This window comes from Salvelinus fontinalis, chromosome 10 (genome assembly GCF_029448725.1).
Source record: "Salvelinus fontinalis isolate EN_2023a chromosome 10, ASM2944872v1, whole genome shotgun sequence".
NCBI lineage: Eukaryota > Metazoa > Chordata > Actinopteri > Salmoniformes > Salmonidae > Salvelinus > Salvelinus fontinalis.
Window position 1 is genome coordinate 39,339,243 of NC_074674.1, and position 14,331 is coordinate 39,353,573.

The 14,331-nt window shown below is 43.8% G+C and overlaps 1 protein-coding gene across 9 annotated transcripts in view; it reads left to right on the plus strand.

Annotated features, from left to right (window-relative positions):
• The window catches only part of synj1 (synaptojanin 1), a 132,582-nt gene that overhangs the window by 95,294 nt on the left and 22,957 nt on the right, over window positions 1-14,331 (plus strand). For 6 of the 9 annotated variants that reach the window (XM_055936786.1, XM_055936793.1, XM_055936790.1 and 3 more), the window contains 5 exons: window positions 1,704-1,869; window positions 2,242-2,427; window positions 7,160-7,282; window positions 7,627-7,665; window positions 10,997-11,032. In XM_055936786.1, coding sequence (XP_055792761.1) covers window positions 1,704-1,869; window positions 2,242-2,427; window positions 7,160-7,282; window positions 7,627-7,665; window positions 10,997-11,032 — 550 coding nt within the window. The remainder of the gene's footprint in view (window positions 1-1,703; window positions 1,870-2,241; window positions 2,428-7,159; window positions 7,283-7,626; window positions 7,666-10,996; window positions 11,033-14,331) is intronic. The other 3 variants (XM_055936791.1, XM_055936792.1, XM_055936794.1) reach the window with 3 other exon arrangements.

The following is a 14,331-nucleotide window of genomic DNA, read 5'->3' on the forward strand; positions in this document are numbered from 1 at the left end:
ACGTCACAGCAAAACACTAGGACAACGTCACAGCAAAACACTAGGACAACGTCACAGCAACACTAGGACAACGTCACAGCAACACTAGGACAACGTCACAGCAACACTAGGACAACGTCACAGCAACACTAGGACAACGTCACAGCAACACTAGGACAACGTCACAGCAACACTAGGACAACGTCACAGCAACACTAGGGCAACGCCACAGCAACACTAGGGCAACGTCACAGCAAAACACTAAGACAACGTCACAGCAACACTAGGACAACGTCACAGCAACACTAGGACAACGTCACAGCAAAACACTAGGACAACGTCACAGCAAAACACTAGGACAACGTCACAGCAACACTAGGACAACGTCACAGCAACACTAGGACAACGTCACAGCAACACTAGGACAACGTCACAGCAACACTAGGACAACGTCACAGCAAAACACTAGGACAACGTCACAGCAACACACTAGGACAACGTCACAGCAACACACTAGGACAACGTCACAGCAAAACACTAGGACAACGTCACAGCAACACACTAGGACAACGTCACAGCAACACACTAAGACAACGTCACAGCAACACTAAGACAACGTCACAGCAACACACTAGGACAACGTCACAGCAACACACTAAGACAACGTCACAGCAACACTAAGACAACGTCACAGCAACACACTCTGACAACGTCACAGCAACACTAGGACAACGTCACAGCAACACTAGGACAACGTCACAGCAACACACTAGGACAACGTCACAGCAACACACTAAGACAACGTCACAGCAACACTAGGACAACGTCACAGCTAAACACTAGGACAACGTCACAGCAAAACACTAGGACAACGTCACAGCAACACTAAGACAACGTCACAGCAACACTAGGACAACGTCACAGCAACACTATGACAACGTCACAGCAACACTAAGACAACGTCACAGCAACACACTAGGACAACGTCACAGCAACACTAGGACAACGTCACAGCAACACACTAGGACAACGTCACAGCAACACTAGGACAACGTCACAGCAAAACACTAGGACAACGTCACAGCAACACACTAGGACAACGTCACAGCAACACACTAGGACAACGTCACAGAAACACTAGGACAACGTCACAGCAACACACTAGGACAACGTCACAGCAACACTAAGACAACGTCACAGCAACACTAGGACAACGTCACAGCAACACTAGGACAACGTCACAGCAACACTAGGTCAACGTCACAGCAACACTAGGACAACGTCACAGCAACACTAGGACAACGTCACAGCAACACTAAGACAACGTCACAGCAACACACTAGGACAACGTCACAGCAACACACTAGGACAACGTCACAGCAAAACACCCGGACAACGTCACAGCAACACACTAGGACAACGTCACAGCAACACTAGGACAACGTCACAGCAACACTAAGACAACGTCACAGCAACACACTAGGACAACGTCACAGCAACACACTAGGACAACGTCACAGCAAAACACCCGGACAACGTCACAGCAACACACTAGGACAACGTCACAGCAACACACTAGGACAACGTCACAGCAACACACCCGGACAATGTTGATTCACACACTGATAAGCTGCATTGTAATATCTCTCTGTGTGCGTGTCTCTCTCTCTGTGTGCGTGTCTCTCTCTCTGTGTGCGTGTCTCTGTGTGTCTCTGTGTGTGTAGGTTCTGGGTAAGGTGATAGACATCCGTCTGAAGAGTTCAGGTTGGATTAAGAGTCTGGAGGAGGAGATGAGTGTAGAGAGGATCTGTGGATCTGTCCCTACCTCCGCCAGCTCCTCTCTGCTGGCCGAGGACGCTGATATGGGAGAGGATGACTACGATATGGAGGGTAAGGGAGGGGGGTAAGAAGGCTGATGTGGGAGAGGATGACTACGATATGGAGGGTAAGGGAGGGGGGTAAGAAGGCTGATGTGGGAGAGGATGACTACGATATGGAGGGTAAGGGAGGAGGGTTAAGAAGGCTGATGTGGGAGAGGGTGACGATGGTTGAATCCATCCTCCATATTGCCTTCTTCCAAGGCTGTAAAGTTAGTAAAGAGAGAGAACTATGCCGAGGTAGAGACCCACTGTAGCAGTCCACCTCTAGGCAAGTCAATGGAGTTTTCCTTGCGAGGCATTTTGTCTTGGTAGATCTGTGTGTCTGTGTGTGTGTGTGTGTGTGTGTGTGTGACTTCTCTCTCTCTGTGTGTCGTTCCACCAGGTGATGTGGATGAGGAGGTGGAGGATATTCTCCCCCAGCACCTTCAGCCCGGTGCAGGCCCCGCCCCCCTCTCCTCCCCCTCTCCCTCCCCCCGGGGAAGCCCCTCTCACTCCCCCACCCACGGAGAACCTGCTGCCCCCAGCAGACCCAGCCGATCTGCCCCACGCTCTGCTGGACCACCGCAAGGTACACACACACACACACACACCAGAACACTGCAGCGTACACACACACACACACCTTAACACTGCAGCGTACACACACACACACACCAGAACACTGCAGCGTACACACACACACACACACACACACACACCGGAACACTGCAGCGTACACACACACACCACCGGAACACTGCAGCGTACACACACACACCACCGGAACACTGCAGCGTACACACACACACACACACACCGGAACACTGCAGTGTACACACACACACACACACCGGAACACTGCAGCGTACACACACACACACACACCGGAACACTGCAGCGTACACACACCGGAACACTGCAGCGTACACACACACACGCACACACACCACCGGAACACTGCAGCGTACACACACACACCACCGGAACACTGCAGCGTACACACTCACTGCCAGTCCCTAGCAAGGTCCCATTCCACACACACACACACACACACACACACACACACACACACACACACACACACACACACACGTATAAGGATATATTTATAAGGATATATACAGTGGAAGTTTACATCCACCATAGCCAAATACATTTATACTCAGTTTTTCACAATTCCTGACATTTAATCCTCGTAAAAATTCCCTGTCTTCGGTCAGTTAGGATCACCACTTTATTTTAAGAATGTGAAATGTCAGAATAATTGTAGAGAGAATTATTTATTTCAGCTTTTATTTCTTTCATCACATTCCCAGTGGGTCAGAAGTTTACATACACTCAATTAGTATTTGGTAGCATTGCGTTTTAAATTGTTTAACTTGGGTCAAACGTTTTGGGTAGCCTTCCACAAGCTTCCCACAATAAATTGGGTGAATTGTGGCCCATTCATCCTGACAGAGCTGGTGTAACTGAGTCAGGTTCGTAGGCCTCCTTGCTCGCACAGGCTTTTTCAGCCTTCTGCCCACCAATTTTCTATAGGATTGAGGTCAGGGCTTTGTGATGGCCACTCCAATACCTTGACTTTGTTGTCCTTAAGCCATTTTGCTTTGGAAGTGTGCTTGGGGTCATTGTCCATTTGGAAGAGCCATTTGCGACCAAGCATTAACTAAAAACAAAAAAGTACAATCTTTGTCCCCATGTGCAGTTGCAAACCGTAGTCTGGCTTTTTTATGGCAGTTTTGAAGTAGTGGCTTCTTCCTTGCTGGGCGGCTTTCAGGTTATGTCGATATAGGACTCGTTTTACTGTGGATATAGATACTTTTGTACCTGTTTCCTCCAGCATCTGACTCCAACCTAAGTGTATTTAAACTTCCGACTTCAACTGTATAAGGATATATATAGAAGGATATATATATATATAGGATGTATATATAATGATTTAATAAGGAAATATATATATATTAGGATATATATATAACGATATATAGGATACATATAAGGATATATATATAAGGATATATTTATATAAAGATATAGGATATATTTATAAGGATATATAGGATACATATATATAGGACATTAATATATATATAAGGATATATAGGATATATATTAGGATATATAGGATACATATATAGGATATATATATATATATAAGGATATATAGGATATATATATATAAGGATATATAGGATACATATATAGGATATATATATATATATATATAGGATACATATATATATATATATATATATATATGATATATATATATATATATATATATATATATATATATATGTATCCTATATATATATATATGTATCCTATATATATATACATATATATATATAGGATATATAGGATATATATATATAAGGATATATTGGATATATATATAAGGATATATATATATATATATATAGAAGGATATATAGGATATATATATATATAAGGATATATAGGATATATATATATATATAAGGATACATATATAAATATATATAGAAGGTTTACTGATATAAATGATCATTGTCATTGTGCTCTTTCAGGAGTGTTAAGCCCCTCCCCCAGCAGGAGAACTAGCGTTGACCCAGCAGGTAAAACAGTGTTAAGCCCCTCCCCCAGCAGGAGAAATAGCGTTGACCCAGCAGGTAAAACAGTGTTAACTTCTTACGGCTGAAATCCCGTTAACGGGATCGATATGACAACAGCCAGTGAAAGTGCAGGGCGCCAAATTCAAACAACAGAAATCTCATAATTAAAATTCCTCAAACATACAAGTATTATACACCATTTTAAAGATAAACTTGTTGTTAATCCCACCACAGTGTCCGATTTCAAAAAGGCTTTACGACGAAAGCATACCATGCGATTATGTTAGGTCAGCACCTAGTCACAGAAAATCAGCCATTTTTCCAGCCAAAGAGAGGAGTCACAAAAAGCAGAAATAGAGATAAAATGTATCACTAACCTTTGATGATCTTCATCAGATGACACTCATAGGACTTCTTGTTACACAATACATGGATGTTTTGTTCGATAAAGTTCATATTTATATCCAAAAATCTCAGTTTACATTGGCGCGTTACGTTCAGTAATGTTTTGCTTCCAAAACACCCGGTGATTTTGCAGAGAGCCAGATCCAATTTACAGAAATACTCATAATAAACATTGATAAAAGATACAAGTGTTTTACATGGAACTTTAGATACACTTCTCCTCAATGCAACCGCTGTGTCAGATTTCAACACTCACGAGACCAAAACAAGCTATACAGATACCCGCCATGTTGTGGAGTCAACAGAAGTCAGAAATAGCATTATAAATATTCACCTACCTTTGATAATCTTCATCAGAAGGCACTCCCAGGAATCCCAGTTCCACAGTAAATGTTTGTTTTGTTCGATAAAGTCCATAATTTATGTCCAAATACCTCCTTTTTGTTTGCGCATTTAGTTCACAAATCCAAATTCACACGGCGCAGGCACAGTTCCATCACAGTTCGTAGAAACATGTCAAACGATGTATGGAATCAATCTTAAGGACGTTTTTAGCATAAATCTTCAATAATATTCCAACCGGACAATTCCTTTGTCTTCTCTTTAGAAAGGAAAAGGAACGCAGCTACCTCTCACGGGCAAGACTGAGCTCATGGCATTCTGCCAGACACCTGACTCAATCAGCTCTTATTCTCTCCCCCTTCACAGTAGAAGCCTGAAACAAGGTTCTAAAGACTGTTGACATCTAGTGGAAGCCTTAGGAAGTGCAATCGGACGAGATTTTACACTGTATATTGGATAGGCAAAGACTTGAAAACCTACAAACCTTAGATTTCCCACTTCCTGGTTGGATTTTTTCTCAAGTTTTTGCCTGCCATATGAGTTCTGTTATACTCATAGACATCATTCAAACAGTTTTAGAAACTTCAGGGTGTTTTCTATCCAAATCTACTAATAATATGCATATCTTAGCTTCTGGGCCTGAGTAGCAGGCAGTTTACTCTGGGCACGTTATTCATCCAAGCTACTCAATACTGCCCCCCAGCCATAAGAAGTTAAGTCCCTCCCCCAGCAGGAGAAGTAGCGTTGACCCAGCAGGTAAAACAGTGTTAAGCCCCTCCCCCAGCAGGTAAAACAGTGTTAAGCCCCTCCCCCAGCAGGAGAAGTAGCGTTGACCCAGCAGGTCAAACACAGGTTCCCATCTATAGGTGCCTGTCTGCTATGCTGCTAGGTCTTCGTGCCTGTCACAGGTTCCCATCTATAGGTAGCTGTCTGCTATGCTGCTAGGTCTTCGTGCCTGTCTGCTATGCTGCTAGGTCTTCGTGCCTTTCTGCTATGCTGCTAGGTCTTCGTGCCTGTCTGCTATGCTGCTAGGTCTTCGTTCCTGTCTGCTATGCTGTTAGGTCTTCGTGCCTGTCTACTATGCTGCTAGGTCTTCGTGTCTGTCTGCTATGCTGCTAGGTCTTCGTGCCTGTCTGCTATGCTGCTAGGTCTTCGTGCCTGTCTGCTATGCTGCTAGGTCTTCGTGCCTGTCTGCTATGCTGCTAGGTCTTCGTGCCTGTCTGCTATGCTACTAGGTCTTCGTGCCTGTCACAGGTTCCCATCTATAGGTAGCTGTCTGCTATGCTGCTATGCTGCTAGGTCTTCGTGCCTGTCTGCTATGCTGCTAGGTCTTCGTGCCTGTCTGCTGGTTTGGTGTTCAGTTAGCAGTGTCTTTATCTACACCGGAGTGTCCCTGTTCAGTACTCTAGATATACTGATTAGACCAATACTCCCAGCCTCCTATGTCATATGAGCTGTGTTCTGCAACTATGCAACCTCAAACCAGCTTAATAGTTTGTGTCCCCAGTTGCTGTCTGTTTGTGAAATACATTTGGGAAAAAATATTATAAATTCCAGTCTGGTAAAAATGAAATTTGTACTGAAGGACTATGAATGAGAGACACTGGTGCATAACATGTATTGTTCTCTCTGTCTCGCTCTCTGTCTCTCGCTCTCTGTCTCTCGCTCTCTGTCTCTCGCTCTCTGTCTCTCGTTCTCTGTCTCTCGTTCTCTGTCTCTCGCTCTCTGTCTCTCGCTCTCGCTCTCTGTCTCTCGTTCTCGCTCTCTGTCTCTCGCTCTCTGTCTCTCGCTCTCTGTCTCTCGCTCTCTGTCTCTCGCTCTCTGTCTCTCGCTCTCTGTCTCTCTGTCTCTCGCTCTCTGTCTCTCGCTCTCTGTCTCTCGTTCTCTGTCTCTCGTTCTCTGTCTCGTTCTGTCTCTCGCTCTCTGTCTCTCGCTCTCTGTCTCTCGCTCTCTGTCTCTCGCTCTCGATCTCTTTCCCAGGGACTCCAGTGGACTTCCAGCCTGGTGCCCCTCAGGCCCTGGAGCCTAAACGCCCTCCTCCTCCTCGCCCCAACGCCCCCCCAGCCCGACCTGCTCCTCCTCAACGCCCTCCTCCTCCATCAGGTATTGGCTGTCTCGATATACCCCTTCACAACATGTTGACCTCATTCTCCTACTACTATGTGCATCCCCAGTGAAATATAGATATTATATATTTTGACCATTTTAAGGTTTATGAGGAATCAAGATGGTTGAATATGATCATCTGGTGAAATGTGTTCTGTATAGATGTTCAGTTGACTGGTGTAAACCATATCGTTACACATTAGACGTCTAGAATGAACAATGAGATCCTAACAACGTGATGAAACATCCATCCCATCTTGGTAAAGGAAACACTTTAGTAACTGTAATTGAACAAGGGTCGGTGTAACACTGTAATCTCACCCCTTCCTTCCTGCTCGAAGGAGGCCTTAGCCCTATGCCCGGGAGAAGAGACATGGGAGGTAAAAAGGCTTTGTGCCTGACAGATAGATGTTGTGATATCACTGCTGCTGTGTAATACTGTACGGTGGCTTATTGTAGTAGACCTGTAGCTGTTACTGTGGCGACAGACTGGTTTACTACTCTATGGTGGTTTACGTGACAACGTGGCTTATTCATGCAAATGGTGTGGTGATTGTTTAGTGGTTTGTTGTTAAATGCAACTCATTTTCATGCTCTCTGGTATGGTAATTGTCTAGGGGCCGGTTTCCCAGACACAGATTAATCCTAGTCTTGGACTAAGAAGCACGTTCAATGGATAATCTTAAAATGTATCTGTCCAGGAAACCAGCCCTCGGAGACTGGTTTGATTTCAGTGTGGAATTAGGCAACCTTTTAAGGTGGTTAACACCAGTTATACAGGAAGCACAGTTATACAGGAAGCACAGTTATACAGGAAGCACAGTTATACAGGAAGCACAGTTAAACAGGAATCAAAGGCCTGGTACAGAATATTGCTGCTCTCCAAGGTTTATTCCTGCACACAAATCAACAATGACTTCACAGTCATTTTCTTCATCAGTTAGCTTTTTCATCAATTAACCTAGCCTCTTAGCCACATCAGTTACCCTCATCATCATTTAGCCCAGCCTCATCATCAGTTAATCCTGCCTCATCATCAGTTAGCCCAGCCTCGTCATCAGTTAGCCCAGCCTCGTCATCAGTTAGCCCAGCCTCGTCATCAGTTAGCCCAGCCTCGTCATCAGTTAGCCCAGCCTCGTCATCAGTTAGCCCAGCCTCGTCATCAGTTAACCCAGCCTCGTCATCAGTTAGCCCAGCCTCGTCATCAGTTAACCCAGCCTCGTCATCAGTTAGCCCAGCCTCGTCATCAGTTAACCCAGCCTCGTCATCAGTTAGCCCAGACTCGTCATCAGTTAGCCCAGCCTCGTCATCAGTTAACCCAGCCTCGTCATCAGTTAACCTCAGCCTCGTCATCAGTTAGCCCAGCCTCGTCATCAGTTAGCCCAGCCTCGTCATCAGTTAGCCCAGCCTCGTCATCAGTTAGCCCAGCCTCGTCATCAGTTAACCCAGCCTCGTCATCAGTTAGCCCCATTTTCAGTTAGCCCAGCCTCATTTTCAGTTAGCCCAGCCTCATCATCAGCTAACCTCAGCCTCATCATCAGTTAGCCCAGCCTCGTCATCAGTTAACCCAGCCTCATCATCAGTTAACCTCAGCCTCGTCATCAGTTAACCTCAGCCTCATCATCAGTTAACCCAGCCTCGTCATCAGTTAACCTCAGCCTCATCATCAGTTAACCCAGCCTCGTCATCAGTTAACCTCAGCCTCATCATCAGTTAACCCAGCCTCGTCATCAGTTAACCTCAGCCTCATCATCAGTTAGCCCAGCCTCGTCATCAGTTAACCCAGCCTCATCATCAGTTAACCTCAGCCTCATCATCAGTTAACCCAGCCTCGTCATCAGTTAACCTCAGCCTCATCATCAGTTAACCCAGCCTCGTCATCAGTTAACCTCAGCCTCGTCATCAGTTAACCTCAGCCTCATCATCAGTTAACCCAGCCTCGTCATCAGTTAACCTCAGCCTCATCATCAGTTAACCTCAGCCTCATCATCAGTTAACCTCAGCCTCGTCATCAGTTAACCCAGCCTCGTCATCAGTTAACCCCAGCCTCGTCATCAGTTAACCTCAGCCTCGTCATCAGTTAACCTCAGCCTCATCATCAGTTAACCTCAGCCTCGTCATCAGTTAACCTCAGCCTCGTCATCAGTTAACCTCAGCCTCGTCATCAGTTAACCCAGCCTCGTCATCAGTTAACCTCAGCCTCGTCATCAGTTAACCTCAGCCTCATCATCAGTTAACCCAGCCTCGTCATCAGTTAACCTCAGCCTCGTCATCAGTTAACCCAGCCTCGTCATCAGTTAACCTCAGCCTCGTCTTCATAACAGTGTTGTGTTGTATTGTAGTTATGTCTTGTCCTTCATTTTGAGCCCTGTGTTTACGTTCCTCCCGCTCTAAGACTTTGGAGAATATTCTGGAGAAAATACACTAAGCCCTGCTCTGGCTAGGAGGGGTAGCGAAGGTAACATATCTGTAGATCTAGATGTGTTCCTCGCGTCATGTGATCATGGTTTCCACACAAAAGAGTTGGATAAATGGCACATCTTTGCCACAATGTCCTCTGTGACCATCCAGACAACTGAGATGTGGTCAGTCCTCAATGGCACCGTAGTAATATTATATCTCTATGAATGGCACTGTCCCGTGTTAAAACAGACCTTGTGGCAAGTGAGTCATCTATCTTACCTCTATGATTGTCCAATAGAATTAAAACAGAAATACCCTTCTGTCTGCTTCTACCCTGAGAGTAGAATTGAATGTGTTTGTGTCGAGGTATAGGCTAGGTTAAGTGTTGTTCCTTATTGAGGTGTAGAATAGCTCGTGTTTTTGTAAAGTAGCGTTTTAAGGGGATCAGAGAATCTCTTCTAGAATCAACCATGACGTACGTCTCCCTTCTGTCCGTTTTACTCTTTGACAGTAGAATTGTAACCTGAGACTAGGCCAGTGGTTTTAATACCTCTCTTCACGGGGATCCTCAAGACGTTTTACAATTGTTGTCGTTCACCCCTCGATTCACCTTAGTCATGGGGTTGAGGATGAGGAGTTGACAAGTTAAAATCAGGGGTGTCTGTTCTGGAAGAGGTCAAATACATGGAGCGGCTGGGGGTCCCTGAGGAGAGGTTTTGAACACCCCTGGGCTGGGCTATATCTGTGGTCCAAAATGGCACCCTCTTCCCTATAAAGTGCTTTACTTTTGATATGAACATAGGGACTTGACGAATGTGTTGTCATTGAGGATGCAGCCTATTTAAAATACCTTGTGTTTTGTGTGGTTTGAGATGGTTAAGCCTGTGTAATAAGGGTGTATCTGAAGTGGAGAATGTGTTCCAGTTTGGCCACTGACATAAGGTTGAAACGGTAGTTTGAAACGGTAGGGTGAAACGGTAGGGTGAAACGGTAGGGTGAAACGGTAGGGTGAAACGGTAGGTGGAAACGGTAGGTGGAAACTGTAGGGTGAAACGGTAGTTGAAACGTTAGGGTGAAACGGTAGTTTGAAATGGTAAGGTGAAACGGTAAGGTGAAACGGTAAGGTGAAACGGTAGATGGAAACGTTAGGTTAAAACGGTAGGTGGAAACGGTAGTTGAAACGGTAGGTGGAAACGGTAGTTTGAAACGGTAGTTTGAAACGTTAGGTAGGTAACATACAGTGGTTTGAAATGAAAAGTAACCTAATGTTAAAGTCTGGGTTCCTTTGTGCTGCTTCTGCCGGCGAAGGACAAAAAAGCCCTGCGCTCGCTAGACCTGCCTCAGGTGAGTAGTGATGAGGAACTGTTATAACAACACCTACTCTCTCAATGCTGGTCCCGGGGGGGGGGGGGGGGGGGGGGGCTGGTCCTAGGGACCCCGAGGGGGAGGGGCTGGTCCTGGGGACCCTAAAGGGGGGGCATGTTTAGTTTTTTGCACTTGCGCTCACACTCGTGATTCAAATCTAAGGATTGGTGATGAGTTGTTTAACTGAATAAAGTTAAGTGTTAGGGCTTTAACAGAAACACTGCCTTATAGCATGGCTATATAATAGTGGTAACAGAAACACTGCCTTATAGCATGGCTATATAATAGTGGTAACAGAAACACTGCCTCATAGCATGGCTATATAATAGTGGTAACAGAAACACTGCCTTATAGCATGGCTATATAATAGTGGTAACAGAAACACTGCCTTATAGCATGGCTATATAATAGTGGTAACAGAAACACTGCCTCATAGCATGGCTATATAATAGTGGTAACAGAAACACTGCCTTATAGCATGGCTATATAATAGTGGTAACAGAAACACTGCCTCATAGCATGGCTATATAATAGTGGTAACAGAAACACTGCCTCATAGCATGGCTATATAATAGTGGTAACAGAAACACTGCCTTATAGCATGGCTATATAGTAGTGGTAACAGAAACACTGCCTCATAGCATGGCTATATAATAGTGGTAACAGAAACACTGCCTTATAGCATGGCTATATAATAGTGGTAACAGAAACACTGCCTTATAGCATGGCTATATAATAGTGGTAACAGAAACACTGCCTCATAGCATGGCTATATAATAGTGGTAACAGAAACACTGCCTCATAGCATGGCTATATAATAGTGGTAACAGAAACACTGCCTCATAGCATGGCTATATAATAGTGGTAACAGAAACACTGCCTCATAGCATGGCTATATAATAGTGGTAACAGAAACACTGCCTTATAGCATGGCTATATAATAGTGGTAACAGAAACACTGCCTTATAGCATGGCTATATAATAGTGGTAACAGAAACACTGCCTCATAGCATGGCTATATAGTAGTGGTAACAGAAACACTGCCTTATAGCATGGCTATATAGTAGTGGTAACAGAAACACTGCCTCCTAGCATGGCTATATAATAGTGGTAACAGAAACACTGCATTATAGCCAGGCTATATAATAGTGGTAACAGAAACACTGCCTTATAGCATGGCTATATAATAGTGGTAACAGAAACACTGCCTTATAGCATGGCTATATAATAGTGGTAACAGAAACACTGCCTCATAGCATGGCTATATAATAGTGGTAACAGAAACACTGCCTTATAGCATGGCTATATAATAGTGGTAACAGAAACACTGCCTCATAGCATGGCTATATAATAGTGGTAACAGAAACACTGCCTTATAGCATGGCTATATAGTAGTGGTAACAGAAACACTGCCTTATAGCATGGCTATATAGTAGTGGTAACAGAAACACTGCCTTATAGCATGGCTATATAATAGTGGTAACAGAAACACTGCCTTATAGCATGGCTATATAATAGTGGTAACAGAAACACTGCCTCATAGCATGGCAATATAATAGTGGTAACAGAAACACTGCCTCATAGCATGGCAATATAATAGTGGTAACAGAAACACTGCCTCATAGCATGGCTATATAATAGTGGTAACAGAAACACTGCCTCATAGCATGGCTATATAATAGTGGTAACAGAAACACTGCCTCATAGCATGGCTATATAATAGTGGTAACAGAAACACTGCCTTATAGCATGGCTATATAATAGTGGTAACAGAAACACTGCCTCATAGCATGGCTATATAGTAGTGGTAACAGAAAACTGCCTCATAGCATGGCTATATAATAGTGGTAACAGAAACACTGCCTTATAGCATGGCAATATAATAGTGGTAACAGAAACACTGCCTCATAGCATGGCTATATAGTAGTGGTAACAGAAACACTGCCTCATAGCATGGCTATATAGTAGTGGTAACAGAAACACTGCCTCATAGCATGGCTATATAATAGTGGTAACAGAAACACTGCCTCATAGCATGGCTATATAATAGTGGTAACAGAAGCACTACCTTATAGCATGGCTATATAATAGTGGTAACAGAAACACTGCCTCATAGCATGGCTATATAATAGAGGTAACAGAAACACTGCCTCATAGCATGGCTATATAATAGTGGTAACAGAAACACTGCCTCATAGCATGGCTATATAATAGTGGTAACAGAAACACTGCCTTATAGCATGGCTATATAATAGTGGTAACAGAAACACTGCCTCATAGCATGGCTATATAATAGTGGTAACAGAAACACTGCCTCATAGCATGGCTATATAATAGTGGTAACAGAAACACTGCCTTATAGCATGGCTATATAGTAGTGGTAACAGAAACACTGCCTCATAGCATGGCTATATAATAGTGGTAACAGAAACACTGCCTTATAGCATGGCTATATAATAGTGGTAACAGAAACACTGCCTTATAGCATGGCTATATAATAGTGGTAACAGAAACACTGCCTCATAGCATGGCTATATAATAGTGGTAACAGAAACACTGCCTCATAGCATGGCTATATAATAGTGGTAACAGAAACACTGCCTCATAGCATGGCTATATAATAGTGGTAACAGAAACACTGCCTCATAGCATGGCTATATAATAGTGGTAACAGAAACACTGCCTTATAGCATGGCTATATAATAGTGGTAACAGAAACACTGCCTTATAGCATGGCTATATAATAGTGGTAACAGAAACACTGCCTCATAGCATGGCTATATAGTAGTGGTAACAGAAACACTGCCTTATAGCATGGCTATATAGTAGTGGTAACAGAAACACTGCCTCCTAGCATGGCTATATAATAGTGGTAACAGAAACACTGCATTATAGCCAGGCTATATAATAGTGGTAACAGAAACACTGCCTTATAGCATGGCTATATAATAGTGGTAACAGAAACACTGCCTTATAGCATGGCTATATAATAGTGGTAACAGAAACACTGCCTCATAGCATGGCTATATAATAGTGGTAACAGAAACACTGCCTTATAGCATGGCTATATAATAGTGGTAACAGAAACACTGCCTCATAGCATGGCTATATAATAGTGGTAACAGAAACACTGCCTTATAGCATGGCTATATAGTAGTGGTAACAGAAACACTGCCTTATAGCATGGCTATATAGTAGTGGTAACAGAAACACTGCCTTATAGCATGGCTATATAATAGTGGTAACAGAAACACTGCCTTATAGCATGGCTATATAAT